Source organism: Westerdykella ornata (assembly GCF_010094085.1).
Source record: "Westerdykella ornata strain CBS 379.55 unplaced genomic scaffold EI97scaffold_48, whole genome shotgun sequence".
Taxonomy (NCBI): domain Eukaryota; kingdom Fungi; phylum Ascomycota; class Dothideomycetes; order Pleosporales; family Sporormiaceae; genus Westerdykella; species Westerdykella ornata.
This window is the reverse complement of record NW_022986898.1, coordinates 91,732-111,764: the sequence shown is the minus strand read 5'-3', so window position 1 is coordinate 111,764 and position 20,033 is coordinate 91,732. Positions and strand designations below refer to the sequence as shown.

The following is a 20,033-nucleotide window of genomic DNA, read 5'->3' as shown; positions in this document are numbered from 1 at the left end:
CAAATGACGCATCAACTCCTGATTACAAGCGGGGGTGGGCCTCCAGACCCTTCGCAATGTTCCTCGAGATCCAGTCCGAGATGGCCATATTGGTGATCATGGGGTTGACGCCGCTGGCCGAGGGGAACACGCTTGCGTCGGCGACATAGAGGCCCTTGGTGCCCCAGACCTGGCCCTGCGGATCCACGACACCCGTCTTGGGCGACGAGCTCATCCTGCACGTACCCATCTGATGGGCAGAACCAAGCATGGTGTCTGGGCTAGGCAGACCGACGGCGCGGATCTTGTCCAGCCATGCCTGGAACTGGGCGTCATTGATGCCTTCGTGAGCAGCTTCCGGGTTGCGCACAAAGGGCTCGACGCCGGGAATCACGGTGAAGATCTCGGCCGCACCTGTGACGTACTGCGTCTTCGCGAGAGCGACGATGCCTTCTAGGATGTGCTGCTTGTCGAGCTTCGAGACGGTGTAGCTGAAGCGGACGCGTCCGTCTACGGGATCGGGATACACCGTGCCGGAGCCGTGGTCCCGAGCCATGGAGATATAGCCCACCATGTTCTTGAAGCGAGACACATTGAGCTTGTAATCGAACCCATTCTTCCACGGCAACCAGATGAGGAACAACGAGGGGACCATGTTTATAGCCTCGAGCTTGACGCCATGGCCTTTGCCGTCAATGTTCTCGTACTCGTTGACCACCGAAGTAAGGATGGAGCCTTCCCACGGTTTCACCTCCTCTGGATGGATGGCACCGACGATGGAGACGGGATGAATGTGCAGGTTCCGGCCAATATGGTGGTTCCTCAAGCCCGACCGGAGAAGCAGGAGCGGGCTCTGCATCGTGCCTGCGGATACGATGACGCGCTTCGCCTTGATGATGACCTTGCGACGCACCAGCGGCTCTCCAATGACGCTGCCAGTGCCATCTCGAGACGTCCACACTCCCTGAACACCGGTTGCAACCTTGACACCTCCCTCGGTCTTGAAGAGAACCTTCTCGGCGCGGAAGCCCTCTACAAAGGTGGCGCCCGCCCTCGCGGCATCAGGAAGAAACGACACGACCGGACCCTGCTTCTCACAACTGCCGCATCCAAAGCTGCAGAATCCGCACGAGTGCTGCTTTCCGCCCGTGTTCTGCGGGACGGCTTTGTGCGTGTAGCCCAGCCTGCGCGCACCCTCCAACAGCTTCTGGTTCGTAACATTGTGCTTGATGTGATCCGTCGACACCCCCATGCGGTCGCAGACGCGATCCAGGCATGTCTGAAACTCGGCCGACGTGAAGAAGGGCAGTCCCTCTGCAGCCCACTCTCTGCGCACATAACCTTGGGTCTGCAGAGACGCGCTCCAGTTGACGGTGCCTCCGCCGCCCCAAGTGCCACCGGCAAGGATGGTCATGGTGGAGTCATCGGCTGCCGAGAGTCAGTACATGTTGGAAGTAGAGGTAGAGTTGGCGACGGTTGTCTCACAAGAAATGCAAGCGCCATTCATGAACAGCTGACTCCAACCAACTGCCTCCTCCATCGGAAAGTGGTCAGGAGTCCAGTGATAGCCACTTTCCACGACCATGACCCGGTGGCCCGCCTCGGCAAGATTCTTTGCGCACACCCCACCACCGCACCCGCTTCCAATGATGGCTACGTCCGTCTCGACAATCTCGGGTTCCTCGCCGTGTGGAAACTGCAGAAATGCGTAGTCATGACCTTTACCGGGGACCATGTTCAAGGGGACGCGAGGGATACCGATGACCTTGCGTAGAGTGGGGCTGCTTCGGACCCAGGTCTGCTTTATGAGCATGGTGAAAGACTGATAGAGCGAGCGCAGAACGGGCAGGCGTGCGGTGGACCAGCCGCGAAGGATAGATTCTCTGACGTGGAGAGGTTGGGAGCCGATCGGGGTCACGTAACCAGTAAGGAGTAGAGATCCAGCCCGGGTACTGTGAGAGGTTTAGAAGCCATACGAGAGTAGAGCAGCCAAAAGGAACAAAACGGTGGGGTCAATATCAACGACATAGACTTGGTCCGCGAATGGGGAATGTTATAGTCTCTCAATAGGAAACGGGATTTGCAGCACAAGATGAAATAGGAATTGGCATGTCAGAGACGTTGAATCTCCCAAAAGGCTATAGGGATGGGTGGGAAACATAGCAGATGCCGACATACTCGAGAATGTTCAAGATCATGGCGAATTGTTTCTTGGTGTCGAGGGGCATGTAGATGCCAAACGTCCTGTACAGACCTTCCCGAAACGCGGGAATAGACGAAGCAGTCTCGTCCAGGTAGGCCCTTGCTATTGCCTCACTGGACATGTCCGAACGGCGCTCGAGGGTGGTTATGGCTGTGGAGTATTCACTGCCCTTGGCTGTATGCTCCGTCTCGGCATTGGCTATAGCCATGGGCTTGACAGCTGGAATGACGGCATCAGCGATGGCGAGCAACGTCTTCCATTGTGTCTCAGTGAAGGGATCCTCTGAGGGAAGAGGCGGGAACGGCGCAGCCTTGGGTGAGACGGGTCGGGCGGGGAGGTCCATGATGCTGGGGAGACACGAAACCGCGGATACTGTGTTTCAATGAAAAAGCGAAAGTGACAGAACGATAGTGAATAGCAAGAAGTCGTCGCAAGCAAGGAGCTGCCCCTCCATTTACACGTCGGGACGCATCGTGGACCACGGCCTGATGAGATGAGATGCGCAGTGCTCAGTGCTGGTCCTCGGCAACTTGTGATGCCCTTCCCCAGGCTCGGACTCCGCACCGCAAAGGGCGCACAGCCACAAGCCAATACGCCACATTCCCACAACTCAGCATCTCCAACAAGCTCGTGAAGGAAAACCGAATCCGAAGCATTGATGGAGCTGGAGCTGGAGCTGGGGTAGGAGCGACAGGGCGAAGGGATAATGATAACTGCGACTCGAGAACCTTTTATCAGCCAGGGCGACAGTACGGATAATAAACTAGTGGATGTTGCGCCGCATCGCTATGGTGCCGGTTGATTTCCTCAAGAAAAGACGCTGGAGTTTTTGGTTACCCGGTTACTCGATCCTGTCGCAACGGGGGTGGTCTCGAACGGCTTTTCGTGCATTTCTTCATGAGCCTTCCAAAGTCGCTTTCCCAGGTGCTGAGAGCAATGGAGAAGGAAAGTGGCCAGCAGCCCGTGTGGTGGTAGACAGAACCTGACACTAAAGATATGGTTCCAAAGTCGTCTCGCCTCTCGAACCTTTTGGCCGGGAAATGGGAATTATCACATGCAGGCGGCTCATTGTCGCCGCCAATGAGAGCACGCCGATAAGGCATTGCTTGGCATGCATTCGCACCCTTTAAGGCCGAATCTCAAACCAACGAACAACTCATAAAAGGAGCCATGACGTCCTCGGCGCTCGCTCAATACTTGTAAGAATGCATGTGTTGTAGACCAGACATCTTCACATGGGGATTCGTATCATCTGTCTATCCGCACAATCATAGCCAAACCGCGCCTGCGACTCTGAGCACTTAGTAGGTATACCCAGAGGATTAATATGCCACCCCTGGCCGGCACTACTGCAGCTTTTCACGTCCGACTGAACACCCCCCTGCACTTCCTCTGTACTGCTGTTTTCGACATCTAATTTAAACAGCTAGCAGGCGCAGCAATATAAGGGGTCCCGCAATTAGCTTTGTATCCCGCCTCTACGTATAGTAGTATGTTTAGAAAGAAAAATCTACCTGTTGCATTATTAAGTCATAGCTAGTTAGCTTATGCTAGGTAGGTAATTCTACCTACTATAGCTAACCTATTAGTTGCTACCTACTCCTTAGTTGCTACTAGAACACTAAACTCCGCCTATACAAATTTGTATAAGGGGCTATTGTAACTACAATAATTTAATAGGGACTGTTTTAGGAGATCCTAAAGCTATAAAATAATTATATATATATGCTAATATATCTATATTTTAGTGTTGCAGTTGCAGAGAGCCTGCAGGATACAGATTTTTTATCTGATCTCTGCTACCTTATTAGTTTTGTTACCTACTACCTACCTATATAAAATAAGCTCTATATAATACTATAAGATCATCTATAAGTTGTTTCAGGCTTGTTTTATAGTATTATAGTTGCAAAACTAACTTATATAGTTGCTATATATAATCATGTCTTGTTATACTGTTTTAAAGTAGGTAGAAGTGTGATGGCTTAGGCTATCAGCCCAAGCTTAGGACACGTGATAGGGATGACAGCTGAGAGCTGGGCCCGACCCGGGTCCGACCCGGGCCCGACTTTCCTGCTAAGCTATCCTTATAAAACTCTGTCCATAGTCCTTAGCCTTCCCTAAGAATCTCAATATTTTCATTGACATTTATTGCATTCAACTCTAAGGCTAGTCTATAACAAGAAGATACTATCTATATAAATGCTCTACTATAGATACTATAGTACTATAAGCAACTAAGATTACTTTTATTAATAGTAATAGTCTATATAGAGGATAGATAAGAGAGAAGGATTATAGAAGTATATAATTGCTAGTTAAGAGTAGTATAACTATCTATATTACTATCTAATAGCTTAGGCAGCGCTAGTAGAGAGATAAGTAAGAGCTTAGTATTATAAGAAATATATAGCTTAGTTATAGATATCTTAAAGTAGTAGAGTAATCTACAGTAGATTCTTTATTAATCTATAGTTGCTAACTATTAGATTTCTATCTCTTCTATCTTATATTATCTTATTACAGCATTGCTCAACAAGGCCTTATCTTTAAACTCTATCTTACTCTCTCTACCTATAAGGCTATCTATAATTATACTATTAGAATTACTATTTTCTTTAGCAGATAAGATCTTAATTGCTTCTTGTAAGTACGCATTAAATAAGCTAGTTATTTAGCTAGAGAAAGAGCTTTTAACTAATTTGCTATAGTATATATCTCTTACTGTACAGGACTGTTTATAGAAGGTAATCTAAGACTCTATAGTAAGCCTTATATTACATAATTATTACTCTATAGTATAGAGCTCTTTAAGAACTATTTTATATATAACTTGTGTAGTGTAGATATTTATATAATTATATCTCTCTAACGCCTTCCTTAGTATAGTTATAAGGGACTTTATCTTTACTATAGCTTGTTTAGCAGGTTTCTTATATAACGTACCTCATGGGTGAGCTATCTACATAGGTGAGCCGTCCACTATGCCAAGATCCCACCAAATTGTACTGTCAACTACAGTATATTCATGATGCCTCCACAATACAATAATCTACCTTCTTCAAAAGAAGCTCATGTACAGCTTGCAATCTAGGCTATTAAGCAAGATGCGAATATCTCTGAACGATGTACTGCACAGATCTATAACGTCTCTCGAACAACACTATGAGACCGATGTACTGGAGCAATCTTTCGATGCAAATGTATGCCCAACTCAATGAAGCTACTAAAGATGGAAGAAGAGATGATTGTTCGGCATATCCTTGATCTTGACATGTGAGGATTTCCTTCCTGGCTTACTGCTATCAAAGATATGGCTGATTCCTTGCTAGCTGCACAGCACTAAGACCCAGTCGGCCAGAATAGGGCTGCAACCTTTGTCAAACACCAGCCAGAGCTTACAATTAAGTTCAATCGAAAGTATGATTATAAGAGAGCCCTCTGTGAGGATCCTAAGATTATACAAGACTGGTTCTGGCTTGTAGAGAATACCAAAGCCAAGCACAGTATCCTAGACAATGACACCTACAACTTTGATGAGTCTGGCTTTATGATGGGCATGATATCAACAGGAGCAGTTGTCATAGGCTCTGAGCATCGAGGCAGGCCAAAGAGTATGCAGCAGGGCAATCGGGAATGGACGACAGTCATTCAAGGCATCAACGCAATGGGGTGGGTGATCCCACCCTTTATCATCTTCCAGGGCAAGCACCACCTCTCTGCCTGGTACAAGGAGGAGGATCTACCTCACGATTAGGTTATTGCAATCTCTGAGAATGGCTGGACAATAAATGAGCTTAGTCTGCAGTGGCTAAAGTACTTTGACCAGCATACAAAGAAGCATACTGTTGGTGCAGCATGTCTACTTATTCTTGATGGCCATAAGAGCCACAACTCACTTGAATTCCAGCAGTACTGCAAGGAGAACAAGATTATTACTCTCTGCATACCTGCTCACTCATCACATCTCTTACAGCCACTAGACATGGGTTGTTTTTCACCTTTGAAGAAGGCATATGGACATCAAGCTGAGGATCTGATGTATAACTGGATCACCTACATTACCAAAATCGAGTTCCTACCTTGCTTTATTGCTGCCTTTAAGGCTGCAATTACTAAGAGCAATATCCAAGGAGGCTTCCGAGGTGCTGGCTTAGTTCCTCTTGATCCAGAAGTGGTGATATCAAAGCTTGATATCAAGTTACGTATGCCTCCACTCCCCATTATCAATGAGAACTCCTGGCAGTCACAAACATCCAGCAACATCCTAGAATTTGGGTTATAATTAGCACTGATAAAGCAGAAAATTCGAATGTATGGAGATAGTTCCCCAACTTCAATGCTTGAGGCAGTCGAAAAACTTGCAAAAGGTGCTGAGCTGATAGGGCATTCTCTGGTGTTGATGACCAAGTGCAACACTGAGCTTCAAGCTGCTAATGAAGCTGCTACATAGCATAAATCGTACAAGAGAAAGTGAGTACAGTGTGAAGGGATCTTAACAGCTGAAGAGCGTCTATGGTTAGCTACCCTAAGTGAGTTTGCAGCATGTGATGATAGAAAGAAGGTGAAGAAGAAGGTGCGTGCTGATGAAGGTAAGCCTATGCAATGATATTGTATATACTGTAGTGAGACTGGGCATAACTCATGTATATGTAAGAAAGAAGTATAAATAGATTTTAAAGAGATTGGCTTACTACAACTCTTAAAAATTATTCGTAATTGTTTTATACTCTCCTGAGGAGTTTACATTCTGGTAGAGTCTTGGCATAGTGACTGACTCACCCATGTGACCGACTCACCTATGAGGTATGTTATCTCTGTCTCTTATGCTATACTTAACTATAGCCTCTTAGAACTTCTATATATAGTACTTAATTGCTAAAGGGTTATTTAAAGCAATCTTTTTTTTAATTATAAGCAATTTTGTATATATAAAATAGAGCTAAAAGTTGTAGTAGAAGAAGCCTTTTATATAGTATATACTAACTGCTTAAAGCTACTAGTCTTTAGATTTATTGTGTGCTTTAGCCTGCTAAACTATACGTTTTATATGCTTAATTTAAGCAGAGAAACTAGTATCTGCAAGATAGTAGTAGTATTAAGTAATTGCTATCTCTATAATAGGAGTTATTTATTGCCTCTAGGTATAGGCTAGGTGCTTTAGGAGGCATCCTTTTAGTTAGTTGCAGAGAGTATTTACATTAGTACTATAGACTTTTGCCGCAGTAAATAGAGTACTAAACTAGCTAGATTAAAGCGCTAAAAAAGCAGCTTGTATGCAAGCCTTACACTTAGCTATAGACAATTTTTTAGAAGGCATATTTTATATAATTAAGTTGTAGTATAGATAAGAAGTAAACATTTACAATAGAGTAGCAGAAAACCCCTAAGACTATACCCGTTTAGGCAGGCGGTGGGCTAGGATGGCAACTAAGGGGTAGGTGGCAACTGATGGGTCAGCCATGGTACAGAGGAATTGCAGCCGGATGTTCAGTCGGACGTGGAAAGCCGCAGTACTACCACGACCAAGAGCCAGGGTTCCAGGGTCCCCTGGTTCCATTGCCCGCCGAGATTCTCGATTCCGTCTTGTTGGGCTTGTTTGATGATGCTCCTGCTCCTCCTCTGCTCTTCCTGAGCCTCCGTTCCCAAAAGCCTCAACTCAACCGGAATTAAGTACTTTGGAGCCTTCGCTCGCTCTTTCACTCACCACGACTGCAACCACTCGCGACTTCCTCTTCATCACCCAACCCCAACCCTCTCATCCTGCCGTAACCAACCGCACTGGTTCCCCGCGTCCTGCTGTACCACCGTCTCCCGCATCTCTTATCATCCACCGCCTCGACTAGGCCTCCAATTGACACCCAACCGCACTTTGAACCGCTCTTTTGCTTCACGGCCTCGCCTGCCCCGGCCATTTCGGTTGCACGACCGCCGCATCACCCATACGCGCCCTGGGACCCGTCTGGCAGTCGCAACCTCACCCCCCTTTGACCAACGGTCCTCGATAATACCGCCCGTCTCCGCCTTCGCACATCAAACGACGCCGAATCTCCCCTCCTCCCGCGCTTCTCACGAACACGAAAGCGCATCGCGTCTTCCATTTCTCCCTCTTCCCATTGCGACGGCCTGCACCTCATCATGGTAGGCGACACGACCACGACCACGACCGCGACGACGACGATTCCGCAACCCGCCCCCTACCAGCACCACGTATATAAGGGCTCTGCTCACTACACACCAATGGCCTCCGCCGCGAACACGCCCGTGAACCTCTCTCCCACCTCGCCGCGCTCCACCTCCCACCTCGCCATGTATGGCCAACATCCACCCCAGATCCGTCGACCCAAGAACCCCATATACGTGCCGGCAGCACTGAGGAAGACCGAGGTACCTGCACGTCAGTCTCCTCCCAAAGGCGATGCCGGTTTGGACACTGCGGCCGGAACCTGGCGACCGGGGCTGAATGGCGGGCCGTTTGCGGGCGACGGAGCTTCAACCATCTCTCTCATCACCACCGAGGATTTGAACAGCATCTACGGTGATGCCCCCATGTCGCCGGTCAGCGGCCCAATTACCAGAAATCACTGGCAGGTATGTACCATAATCATTTCCCCTTCTCCTTTCCTTCTGCCACTTCTTCCACCACTGCCACAACCGCCCTCTACCTCCCTTTCTGTCATGATTGTCTGTCGCGTGCACGCTCCCCTCGTCCATCTGTTACGTACAATGGTTCGGACTTGGGTCCCGGGTGGGTCGCCCTAGCGTTGCATCACGGGTCCGGGCGAGTCCAGGTCGCCTCATCGGCATCTTGCGCTGCGAATCGCGCGGCCGCGCCCTCGAAAATCGCTCTCGGCTTGTGAACAACAACCAAAAGGAACGGCGGTGAGACGGTTGTCAACGTGTGAAGTGTTGTGCGGCCTACGTCTTCATGCGCGCCCGTTGTCCGCAGCCGTCTCTTATGATCCACCTGACTGTTGCCCTCGGTTGCGAGAGTTGGGCTGCTCACCCACCCCCACACCAAGGGGGATGTTGGCGCGGGATCCTTGTCGCTGCTGCTGCACAGGCCACCTCCAGTACTCCCCACCATGACCTCGAAGTTCTGTCAATCGCAGCGACAATCCCGACAATCTCGACAATCGTCTCCTCACCTTTCGTCGCTCAGAGGCTAACATGACATCAGCCCGACGGTTCGACAAACGTCTGCACGGCTTCGGCCTGCCAGGCTCCCTTCAGCTTTTTCAACCGACGCCACCACTGTCGTAAGTGCGGCGGCATCTTCTGCGCTCAGCATTCGCAGCGCCAAGTGAGGCTCAACGAGCACGCCCTGTTCCATCCCGAGGGAGAGCTGCAGCGAGCCTGCGACCGCTGCTACACCCAGTACCGCCAATGGGAGCAGATGCGCAACAGCCGTCAGAACAGCGAGAGTTCCGGTAGCACCGCGGCCGTTCAGATCGGCACTCCCATCGCCGCGAACCCACCGGAGAACAATCGTGTCGGAAGCATTGCGAACAGCTTCTCGGGCGCCTGGCACTGGAGCACATTCTGAGATGCCCAGTCGGCGCTTCGATCCCGATCTCAATCTCCTCAGCTTTATGATATCCCGGGACGGCCACCGCTTCCTCTCCAGGTGTGCTGCTCCCCTGTCGACCTCCCCTGCGTTGCATTCTGGACCACCTGCATACTAGCATGGCATTCGGCGTAGATGTCTCTTTAGATCTCTTTCTGGGCGGCACAGTGGTCTTATCACGACATGAGCGATTCCACATTTTCCAGGCTTTCTGTTAGACGTGCGCCTCATTGCGAAGCTTATGCTGTGACGGCCGCACGATATATCCCACTCCTAATGATTGCTCATTGTCGTCCCTCTTCAGACGGGACTTTCAGCCAGGCGGTTGCCCTGCTCTGGCGACAGTCGTGGCGTTTCGATCGGGCGGCGTGCATGCGAAGGGTAATGGCGTTTCTGTTTCTAGGCGGGTCTTTTGCTCTGTTTTTCCGATTGTTTTGCATGGGTATCATGTTTGTGGTCGTGTGTGCGTTCCTGGCGTCATCCCCGCCTCGCTGGCTGGTGAGGCGCTGATGAATGGCAGTTAGCGCTGCGGTTTTCAGGGTCGAACGAGGAATGAATGGCGGTGCTTCCGTTAGCAATGATGGAGATGGGCATAAGGTAATGGGATAGAAGAAGATAATTACTTAAACCGCATTGTGTGGATTACCTGCATGCATATTTGTGTCTGCGAGCACCCTGCTGGCCAATGTTTTACGGAGAGTACTCTGTAGACAGGATGACAAGAATGGAATTGCGGGAAGATGATATTTGCGGATAACGCAAAATAATGGGATGCAGAGAGAAGAGGAGGGATAAAGAAACCAGATCCCTCGAGAAAACTCAGCAGCACGCCATCCATCCACAAGTGGTGAGACACGCTTTTCGGGAGCCCATCTATGCCCATGCATTTCCCCATATGTTCGCCCAGTGGTGGGTTGGCGGTCTCCGATTGGCTGGCCGGCCTATCCCTGCTCTAGGTAACTGTGGGGCTTCGAGAAACGACATTTTTTTGTTGGAAACGAAATCGCATCTATCGCCCGAGTTCACGACTACGCATTCACTCCGCCGCTTCTGGTTCGCGCACCAGCCCATATCTCCTCAATATCGTCCAGTCTGACGGCACTATACCGTCTCTCTTGCGACGCGCGGTCGGGGGCTCTTGCGCCCCCGCTGGTTGGAGCACGACTTTGCGGAGAACAGTGCAAGCGGCGTACAAGCAGACACAGCATCGAACCAAGGGCTCCCAAGCGGGCGTCGCGATGCAAGGAAGTGGAATGGATGAAGGAGAAGGAGTACCGGTAGGGGTCTCGAGCACAGCGAACCCGCGGAAACGGGTGAAGCTTCACGGACGGGCCTTCTACGAGAGCATCGGGAGTCCGAAACTGGTTCTTGCGCCCATGGTAGAGCAGTCCGAGTTCGTACGTTGGTTACTCCACCACCACCTCCATCCCTTTCATTACTGACACACCATCAGGCCTGGCGCCTCCTAACCCGGTCCTTCCTCCCCGCGTCCCAGCAATCGAACCTCCTCTGCTACACGCCCATGTTCCACTCGAAGCTGTTCTACGACGCCCCCAAATACCGTGATTCGCATTTCCAGCCCCTCAAATCGGGCACCCTCCCCTGCCCGGCAGACCCTTCCCATACCTCCCACGACACCATACCGCAGAGCGAATGGCACCTCGACGGCAACCCCACCTGCGACCGGCCCCTGACGGTGCAATTCTGCTCCAACTCCCCCGACGACTTCCTCAACGCGGCGAAACTCGTCGCGCCCTACTGCGACGCCGTAGACCTCAATCTCGGCTGCCCCCAGGGCATCGCCAAGCGCGGAAACTACGGTTCCTTCCTGCAGGAAGACTGGCCGCTCATATCGAGCATGATCCGGCGGCTGCACGAAGAGCTCGACGTCCCCGTCACGGCCAAGATGCGCGTCCTCGAGACGCGCGAGAAGACGCTCGCGTACGCCAAGATGATCCTCGAATCCGGCGCTAGCATCCTCACGGTCCATGGCCGTCGCAGGGAGCAAAAGGGGCATAACACGGGATTGGCGGATTGGAGCATGATTCGTTACCTGCGCGACAACCTCCCGCCGGAGACCGTGCTCTTCGCAAACGGAAATATCCTCCAGCACGACGATATCGCCAAGTGTCTTGAGGAAACGGGCGCGGATGCCGTGATGAGCGCCGAGGGGAACCTGCACGATCCGACCATCTTTGCGGAGCCGCCAGCGGTAGGGGAGGAAGGCGCAGAGTACTGGAGGGGGAGGGATGGGAAGGGCGGGTTTAGGGTGGATGCGGTCATGAGGAGGTACATGGACATCATTTGGCGGTATGCGTTGGGCAGGGAGCCGCCGGTGAGGAGGAAGCTGTATGTACCGGGGGAGGTGCAGGAGCCGGCTTCTTCGGAGACTGTGAAGGGCAAGGAGACCGTCTCTGAAGCCAACTTAAACACCAACGGAAACCCCCAACCACCACCTCTGGAGAAGAGAGGAGAAGAAGAAGAAGAAGCAGATCAGCAAGGCGAAGCCGACGGCCAACAACCCCCGCGCAAGAAGCAGAAGCAATCCAAGGCCGACCGCAAAGCGGCCAAAATCACAAGCCCCAACCTCACCGCCATGCAGGCCCATCTGTTCCACCTGCTGCGGCCGCTCGTGGGCCAGCACCACGACGTGCGCGACGCGCTGGCCAACTGCCGTGTCGGCGACATGGAGGCGTTTGAGAAGGTGCTGCGGATGGTGGAGGAGGTGGTGGAGGAGGCGTTGAGGGCGTATGGGAGGGGGGTTAATATGGGAGGGGAGGAGAATATAGAGGCTAATGGTGGACGTACGACGGAGGGGCAGAGCAATGGCACGGCAGAGACGGCGGTGGATACCGGCATCGAAGTCGATCCGCATACGTCTTCGCTCGCTGCCGTTGCCCGCTGCAAGCGTCCCTGGTGGATCTGTCAGCCTTATGTTCGCCCGGTCCCCAAGGAAGCGCTCGAGAAGGGCAGCATGCAGCTCAGTAAGAAGGAGAAGCGGAGGTTGGCGGAGGAGGAGGAGAAGAAGACGAAGGCTGAGGCTGAGGCTGAGGCTGAGGCGAAGACGATGGGGGTGCAGACCGATGCGAGGGTGGAGGTGGAGAGCGAGGCTATGGGGTCAGAGGTAAGGGGAGACGGAAAGGGAGAGCGGGAGAAGAAAGTGGTCGAGGAGGAGATACCCAAGGAAGGTGTTGTTTGTGGATAGTCGTGTAAAGTGTACTTTTTTTCGAGGCTGTTTCAGACGTATATGGCTGCTTTTGGAGTTTTAGACGGGATTTGAGTTGCATTGTTATCATCTTCGCTGGGTTTTGCATAGCGCATGGGAAAATGCATTCGGGATGGTTATTGGACGATGGGGTAGACAGCATATAGACTAGCGAAATCACGATGGGTGTGTTTCATCTTGTGTAGAATCTTGTTCCTTCGTTCGAAGTGTGGGAAGGAGTTGCAAGTACACGGAGGATGGAAGCGGCGAATACAGAGATTGGATTCTCATCTCTCTGCAATCTTGATTATAGCGCGGGAATACAGCGGTACATCATATGGTTCTGATGGGTTCTGCATGGTTCGAAGGCTAGGTATGTAGGAACGTGAGTTACCACAGGTGTAGACACTAGTTTGTGGGCTTGCAGGAGTGGCGGGCGAGTATGGGATGGTGCAAAGAAATAAGGAGGCGTGGTTCTCGCATCGAGGTATGGTGCGCCGTGAATTCATTGCATAGATCATCGTTAACGGGGACAGGTTGAATCGGGAGGTGGGGGTGGTGTTGTTGACGGTGACGGTTCTGCGCGATCCGTCTGTCGAGGGGATTCATATAGCGGTACAGCTGTAGTCCTATGTGATAGGGGGGTAAGAAGGGAAAGGGAAAGGGAAAGGGAAAGAAAATGAAATGGCATGGTATTCCTCGGAATAGTACGGAGAAGTTTCGTCGGACGCAGAGCTAGGTGGATCTTGGGATATATATATACGACGCATTCAGACAAAATGTGCAAGCCTGCGTGTTGTCTATTAGCCCCGATTAGGGAACCAAATATTTGAAAACATTCATACTTATCACCGTGACATTTTCAGACTTGTACATACCTCTCAATTTTGCTTCGGAGCCTTGCCTTGAAAGGTATCGCTGGTTTCAAGTGACCGTCTGTTTTCGACCATGTTCCGGGAAGGGACGAGAAGAACGGAAGTGGAGCAACCGGATAGACAATTGGATAGCTGTTGTTTTCATACCATTGCTGTTAACAAGAGATGGTAATCAGCAGTGGTGACAGGCCGTTGGGCCCCTGAAAAGGACTGTTATTGGTTTGCTCAATGGTCGTCCTTGGGTGTGAAGCCATCACCGATTGGCATAGATGGCTGGAGGAGTCCAGTAAGAAGTCGAGACTCAGCGAGTAGTCTTCGTGCACTCGATTCGTATTCTTTTCGCTATTCTTGGATTTCCATAACATCAAGTGATTGTTTCGCTGTAGTTAGGCGTTTGCTGAACGGTAGCAGCCTTGGCATTCAGTATTGCAAGCTCTACTCTCGAAAGGGAAGGGATAGATAGGGTAATCCGCTTCCCCAGTTCTTTGCTGTTCCACTTATGGGCTCGGCAACCACCGAACCTAACTTCATCTAGTTTCCTTCAATACCTCTAAAGCGGTCCCATTCGGCAAGCGCGTGAGAACGACCTTTTCATGGCACGAACTTCAGCTCTTGCAATCTACGTGACGAAAAACGGAACAACAGGCTACGATTTCTATCCGACCAGAATGGCGTCTATATAATAAAACCGGTCATCACCTACAGCCGTGAGGAGGGTGCATTCTAAGCCATCATTCATGCAGAGTCGCCCCATGGTCCAAAATTTCTCATCAATCGTCTTGGTCCTCGGGTGTATTCAAGAGAGCCTTGCCGTGCCGTTCCCGCAAAGAGAGGGTTTTGCGATACACAACCTTCCATATAAAATGCCGACGTCATGGCAATGAGGGCGCGCTAGATGCGAGACACCCTCGAAGATGATGTGAAAGCCCGCTGTGAGTGCGGAGAGAGCGGAAAATCTAAAGTACATGGGAGATATACAACCCGAGATTTTGGGACTTGTGTAGAAAAGCTTGATCTTCATCAAATCATGGAAATCTAATCGGAAACGGTAAACGGGGCAAGTGTGTGCGGAGTAAGGCCATTTGTAGTCTATGTGATGCCAAAGGGAAAGAAAAAGGAAGAAGAAAAGGACACTCATCGTTGGCAAGTCCAGGTGAAATCTAAAGTAAAGGTGATTGGAAGGAGGAGGACCGGCGATGTTCCGAAGTCTGTATCCCGTTCGACTGAGGCGTAGAGGATGACTGAACAGCCCCAGCCGCCGTTGACTCCATCGAAGCCCTAGCATTCAGATGGTCGACACCCAAGGAATAACGGAGGAGGGATCTGCGAGATCTGGTTGACGGTGATGGATATGCCCCGGAATGTCGTCGGGGCGGCGCTTCCGAGTAGCCTAGCTCTGAAGAAGCGCCTGGGCCGTCGGAGCTCACTGCCGTGACAGCCTGAGAAAGGCGTGTAGTGCTGCCGATGCTGAACCGACGAGACTCGTAAAACAACTCCCCTGCTTCAAATCCCATGAGATGACTTCCAGTGAGGAGGACATCGTCGGAATATCTCCGATAGCTGAGCTGGCGTGGAAACAAGGGTGGAGACGGTGCCGGGGGTAAGATTTCTATGTCATCACTGTCGGTGACAGAGGGGTTCAGTGAGCTAGAAGTACGTCGACGGGCGATATTGCTCGCATGACGGTATTTGAATTCGGTGAGTTGTCCTCGGATCCAGCCAATCCGCTGTTCCTTCGTCATGCTCCTTAACATCTCCTGTTCAACGCGGTCAAGTGGAACCTGCTCAAGGGAAGAAGTGGGCCCTGACGAGGCTGGTGGAGGTCCATCAGTGCTGCGTGGACCTGAGGTGGGCGGGATTTCCTCGACATGGAGAGGTTCAAGGAGGCTTAATTCAACACGAGGTGGTCCACTACTCTCGAGCGCGGGTGTCTTGATTTGCGTAGTTTCCGCTTCAAAAGCGGAGACTTCGTGACGGTGCTTCCTCCACAGCAGCAACTGCTTTGTATCGTAGTTCCTCAGCTTCTCGAGCTGGCCGTTGACCTTCTTCTTGATACGTTGGAAACTCAGGTAAGCTTGCAGCCTAGTTCTATTCCCGATGTTCAACCACGTGGTGCGTGACCCATCCTGAGGCAGCAGGCGGTTCTGGTGAGGATGCTGATGCTGTGGTGACGGACGCCCATGCGGGATGGCAGGTGATTGCACTTCCACTCCATCCACGTCAGAGAAATTCCCAGAGTGTCTTCGAGATGGTCCCCTGGATGGAACTTCCGGCACTCTGGAGAGAGCAGTGCTGGACGCTAGTGATGTCACGGATCGCACCATGTCGACAATTGCGTAGCGGAAACGACGTTCCACAATGTCCGGTTCCATGGTTCGAGTGGACAGCAGTGACATCCTAGTCGAGCCAGTTCCGCCAAACGCAAGCCATTTCTCCCTGCACCGCTCGCAATACACATGACTGACTCGGCGAGGGTCACTGGACACTCGGACGCTGATACTGACGGCGGCGTGGTAGTGGTGACACCTCGGACAGTTGCCGTGGATCGGAAGCGTATAGACGCCCGCAGGCATGGGGACCGGGCCTTGGTTGATCTCACCGGTACTCGAGCCAGTGTCACTCCGAGATAATGGCATGGCTGCCAGCGAAGTTGCTATGATTTCGAGGACGTGTCAGAGCGGCAGTCTCCTCAGCTATATGGCCAACTGCAATTCTTCTTGGAGGCGTCACATGCCCTTGAACTAGACGATCCTAATCCAGGCGTTGTGGATGCTCGTGACGAGTGATTTCGAAACGATAGCTCGCATGCATGAAGGAGCGACTTTGATCCGATAAATCGACAAGGTGCTATTGGACACGGATAAGGACAGGTGAACGGAAAATGGCGGGACAGCCGAGTCGATTTCGTCGATTACAGCCTCGTTCTGTTTTGAACGGTGGGGCGGGATGAAAGCGCGAATGGAAGAGTGGAAGTGAAGGACACAAGGAAGTGTAGGACACACTTGTGCTGCACGCCAGCGTTCCCAGCACAAGAACATCCTGGTTTATATATATTAACAACAAAAAGTGGTTGCCTTCCCGTCGTGCAAGGCATCTGTGTTATTGAATACACCATGCGAACCCATGAATTCGTGCAGTGGTTTGGACTTGTGGCGCAGCTCGCAAGCTCCGCCACCACAATGAATGAACGTGGCGTGCAAAGAGTCTCCCGGAAGGTGGCGGGCAGATGACTACACAATTCCATGGCAATTTGAGAGCGATACATCCAAAGAGTAACAATGAATTGAGAATTTGCGGACCACAGAGGACGGGTATGGGGGAGGGGGAAGGCATTTGAGCAAAATCAATACTCCACCTGCGGACAATATCAGACCAAGGGGGAGGGATATGAAAGCATATTGGAAAGCTCCAGGATTGAAGAAATTAAAACGACCGGAAATTTCACATACAACGACGTACATGAAGCTCTGTACGGTCTACGTGCGTCGCTTGCATCGATGCTGGTGGCCGAAGCTGGACCTGCAACCTCTGGGAAGGCCCCGAAAGATTGCTCCAGGCTCTTTCACGCGGCCTTCTTCTATCGACCCATTACATAGCCTCAAGCTGTGCTTCCCTGGGGATCATGTGCACCACGGGGGAAGCCACATTGTCCCGACTGGCAACTCGGTGGGTGAGAGTGTTCTCCATGCCACAAGCTCACAGCCCCCACCGCCGAAAACGCACAAGTCCGCGGCTAAGGCAGGCATGTCCCGAGGGCAGCACAGTAAAGAGTAAAAGCACAACACGGGCTAGACCCATGAAACGAACGGGAAGGCAAGTTTTGGTTGAATCATATATGGATGTCGGACTTGGATGGTTGTGCTGGGTTAACGTTGAAGTCGGTGATGTTGGTGGGGCTTGGTAGGGATCACGCTCACTCCTGATTGGCCCAAACTCGCTTACGAAAACGGGCTGCCGAGCCCACACTTGGCACGCACCCAATTTCTCAACCCACGATTTCCCTTTGCTGAACCGTAACGACGACCACCCCATATCGACGAGCCCGGCCAACCGTCAAGATGTGTGAGTACTTCCCTCATTCATACCGAGACTTGTATCGCTCTGGTTCGCGTTCGATGCAGTAGCGTGCGAGACGCTGCGTCCGGATCTTGAGCCATCCACCAGACCACTTCCTCTGGGTCTCTCGGAAGTCGCTATACTGACAGTTTTGTAGCGCTCGTCTCCGGAGAGAAATCGAAGTACGTATATCTCCAGCCCCCGAGGCTGATTCCCTCTCTACACGAACGCCGCAATATCGCTATGCCCACTGTCGAAGTCGTCCGCCACGCCTGCAAATTGGATAAAATGGGCCGTCTCAACCGCGTTCTTCCCCTGGTGGATGCGGGATGTCGATATAGCATTTGGGATGAAGAATTGTTGCGTATAGGTGGCGGGCGACTGCGGTAGCGTACTGGAGTTTTGCGGCCATTTAAGGATACATGTGACTGGGGATACGGAGCGACGCTGACTGGCAACAGCTTCCAGTACATCATCCGTTTGTTGAACACAAACGTCGATGGCAAGCAGAAGGTCATGTACGCCTTGACCAAGATCAAGGGTGTCGGCCGCCGATACTCCAACTTGGTCTGCAAGAAGGCCGATGTCGACCTTACCAAGCGCGCTGGTGACCTCACCTCTGAGGAGCTCGAGCGCATCGTTACCATCATCCAGAACCCCCTGCAGTGTATGTTTCCTCGTCAACGACGCAGTTTCAGGCCTCGCTAAAACCTTGCAGACAAGATCCCCGCCTGGTTCCTGAACAGGCAGCGCGACATCGTCGACGGCAAGAACAGCCAGATCCTGGCCAATGGCGTTGACAGCAAGCTCCGTGACGACTTGGAGCGCCTGAAGAAGATCCGCGCTCACCGTGGTCTGCGACACTACTGGGGCCTCCGTGTCCGTGGTCAGCACTCCAAGACAACCGGTCGCCGCGGTCGCACTGTCGGTGTCTCCAAGAAGAAGGGATAAATGTATCGCTGGCGCTGGGCAGCTTGGGAGCTTGTGTGGTGCGGAAAAACAGGGCTTCCGGGGTTGGGTGGTGCACTTATGGTGTTTATCTGGGGGCATTGATTGGCTTTCACGCTTTTACCACATGCGGCTCTCTGCACGGAACTGGTAGGGCATGGCAATGAAGGATTCCAGGCCAATGCAAAGGGGGTCGGCCATATACAGCCTGTACCAAAAATCACACAATATGATCCCAAGTCATTTTCCGATCAAGCCTCTCCTCCCTGCGCGACCTTCTTGCAACGTGTACCCCAGTTGAACAGATCCGTTTTGCTTTGCTGCTGCTTAACGGTGGCAGGGTCTAGCACGAATGTCAGAAAGGAAGACGATTGGTCAGTGCAGGAGGCGGCATATTCGGCTGGGGTTCGTTCTCCACGTCACACCCTTTGACTGCACTTCACCAGTCCCGAGAGAACACGGCGGCCGCATGGAGGGTCCGTCCTTTGTGTTGTTGTCAGGTCTTCGGGCCACTTCAGGGTGATCACAGTAAGTATTGGCGAACCGTGACTTGGTCAGTTGGGCAGTCCAGCAATGGCCTTCTTTGTCTTCCCGAGCTGAATTACATACCAGACAGTTCTATAAACATATCCAAGTAGTAACGTCTCCTCCATCGTTCACATACAGTAGGCGCCGTGCAACAGTCAAAGCCTCGCCATCCATTCATCCGCGAAGATCTGGCCCATCCCGCAAACCACACCAACTCATTGCCTGCTCAGCGACCCCCAACAGCCACCCGGATACGCTCCTCACCCTGCATCCAGCCAGGTGTGGAGTGCGTTGGCGATGCGTGCAGGTTCGACGCATAGATAGTTCCTCCTCCTTTCTTTCTACCCTGCACCCCATCTCCCTTTGAAATGGAGACCCCACGCCAATCAACCAGTCAGTTCCAGGACTGTATGCACTCCACGCGGTAAGCGTTGTCCTGCAGCAGGGCCTCTCAATTGCGCCAAGAACGAGGGTACAACGCAGTGCTTATTTACGCCCATGTAACGAATAGCCATCGAAGGTGGAAGTGGAGTGATTGGGCTACCTAGGGCTTTGAGTGAGGGAAACTATGTGCCGAAGCGGAGACAGTATGCAGGGAGGTATTTCGCTGCTGGAGGCGGTTGACTCGGAGGGAGATATAAGGCACCTGGGTCTCGCATTTGGCAAAGGTGA

The 20,033-nt window shown here is 51.8% G+C and overlaps 6 protein-coding genes across 6 annotated transcripts; 4 read left to right on the top strand and 2 right to left on the bottom strand.

Moving 5' to 3' along the window:
• Positions 1–22: 22 nt before the first annotated feature.
• Positions 23–2,525, bottom strand: EI97DRAFT_446262 (long-chain fatty alcohol dehydrogenase; the record flags this gene model as incomplete). The annotated part of the gene is made up of 3 exons (XM_033800015.1): positions 23–1,407; positions 1,465–1,931; positions 2,158–2,525. 3 exons carry the CDS (start codon positions 2,523–2,525, stop codon positions 23–25), a joined length of 2,220 nt encoding a protein of 739 aa, XP_033649422.1.
• Positions 2,526–8,209: 5,684 nt separating this feature from the next.
• EI97DRAFT_242396 (FYVE-domain-containing protein) lies at positions 8,210–9,830 on the top strand. The gene is made up of 2 exons (XM_033794069.1): positions 8,210–8,773; positions 9,363–9,830. Exons 1-2 carry the CDS (start codon positions 8,321–8,323, stop codon positions 9,726–9,728), a joined length of 819 nt encoding a protein of 272 aa, XP_033649421.1. The 5' UTR covers positions 8,210–8,320; the 3' UTR covers positions 9,729–9,830.
• EI97DRAFT_242397 (uncharacterized protein) lies at positions 9,831–10,314 on the top strand. The gene has a single exon (XM_033794070.1). It carries the CDS (start codon positions 9,933–9,935, stop codon positions 10,257–10,259), a length of 327 nt encoding a protein of 108 aa, XP_033649420.1. The 5' UTR covers positions 9,831–9,932; the 3' UTR covers positions 10,260–10,314.
• A 439-nt stretch (positions 10,315–10,753) lies between these two features.
• EI97DRAFT_470870 (FMN-linked oxidoreductase) lies at positions 10,754–13,141 on the top strand. Its single transcript, XM_033801796.1, has 2 exons — positions 10,754–11,146; positions 11,203–13,141. The coding sequence occupies exons 1-2, from the start codon at positions 10,988–10,990 to the stop codon at positions 12,952–12,954; spliced, it is 1,911 nt and encodes a 636-aa protein (XP_033649419.1). The 5' UTR covers positions 10,754–10,987; the 3' UTR covers positions 12,955–13,141.
• A 1,609-nt stretch (positions 13,142–14,750) lies between these two features.
• EI97DRAFT_242028 (uncharacterized protein) lies at positions 14,751–16,852 on the bottom strand. Its single transcript, XM_033794065.1, has one exon. The coding sequence runs from the start codon at positions 16,463–16,465 to the stop codon at positions 14,990–14,992; it is 1,476 nt and encodes a 491-aa protein (XP_033649418.1). The 5' UTR covers positions 16,466–16,852; the 3' UTR covers positions 14,751–14,989.
• Positions 16,853–18,021: 1,169 nt separating this feature from the next.
• Positions 18,022–19,086, top strand: EI97DRAFT_470868 (uncharacterized protein). The gene is made up of 3 exons (XM_033801795.1): positions 18,022–18,271; positions 18,347–18,552; positions 18,604–19,086. Exons 1-3 carry the CDS (start codon positions 18,129–18,131, stop codon positions 18,834–18,836), a joined length of 582 nt encoding a protein of 193 aa, XP_033649417.1. The 5' UTR covers positions 18,022–18,128; the 3' UTR covers positions 18,837–19,086.
• The last annotated feature ends 947 nt before the right edge of the window (positions 19,087–20,033 follow it).

Bases quoted from the DNA above. Each gene is read 5' to 3' on its own strand.
- EI97DRAFT_242396 (XM_033794069.1), top strand. From the start codon at position 8,321: ATGGTAGGCGACACGACCACGACCACGACCGCGACGACGACGATTCCG. The intron at 8,774-9,362 runs GTATGTACCATA...ACATGACATCAG, and splicing joins TTACCAGAAATCACTGGCAG to CCCGACGGTTCGACAAACGT.
- EI97DRAFT_242397 (XM_033794070.1), top strand. From the start codon at position 9,933: ATGAGCGATTCCACATTTTCCAGGCTTTCTGTTAGACGTGCGCCTCAT.
- EI97DRAFT_470870 (XM_033801796.1), top strand. From the start codon at position 10,988: ATGCAAGGAAGTGGAATGGATGAAGGAGAAGGAGTACCGGTAGGGGTC. The intron at 11,147-11,202 runs GTACGTTGGTTA...ACACACCATCAG, and splicing joins TGGTAGAGCAGTCCGAGTTC to GCCTGGCGCCTCCTAACCCG.
- EI97DRAFT_242028 (XM_033794065.1), bottom strand. From the start codon at position 16,465: ATGCCATTATCTCGGAGTGACACTGGCTCGAGTACCGGTGAGATCAAC.
- EI97DRAFT_470868 (XM_033801795.1), top strand. From the start codon at position 18,129: ATGCCCACTGTCGAAGTCGTCCGCCACGCCTGCAAATTGGATAAAATG. The intron at 18,272-18,346 runs GTAGCGTACTGG...GACTGGCAACAG, and splicing joins ATAGGTGGCGGGCGACTGCG to CTTCCAGTACATCATCCGTT. The intron at 18,553-18,603 runs GTATGTTTCCTC...AAAACCTTGCAG, and splicing joins CATCCAGAACCCCCTGCAGT to ACAAGATCCCCGCCTGGTTC.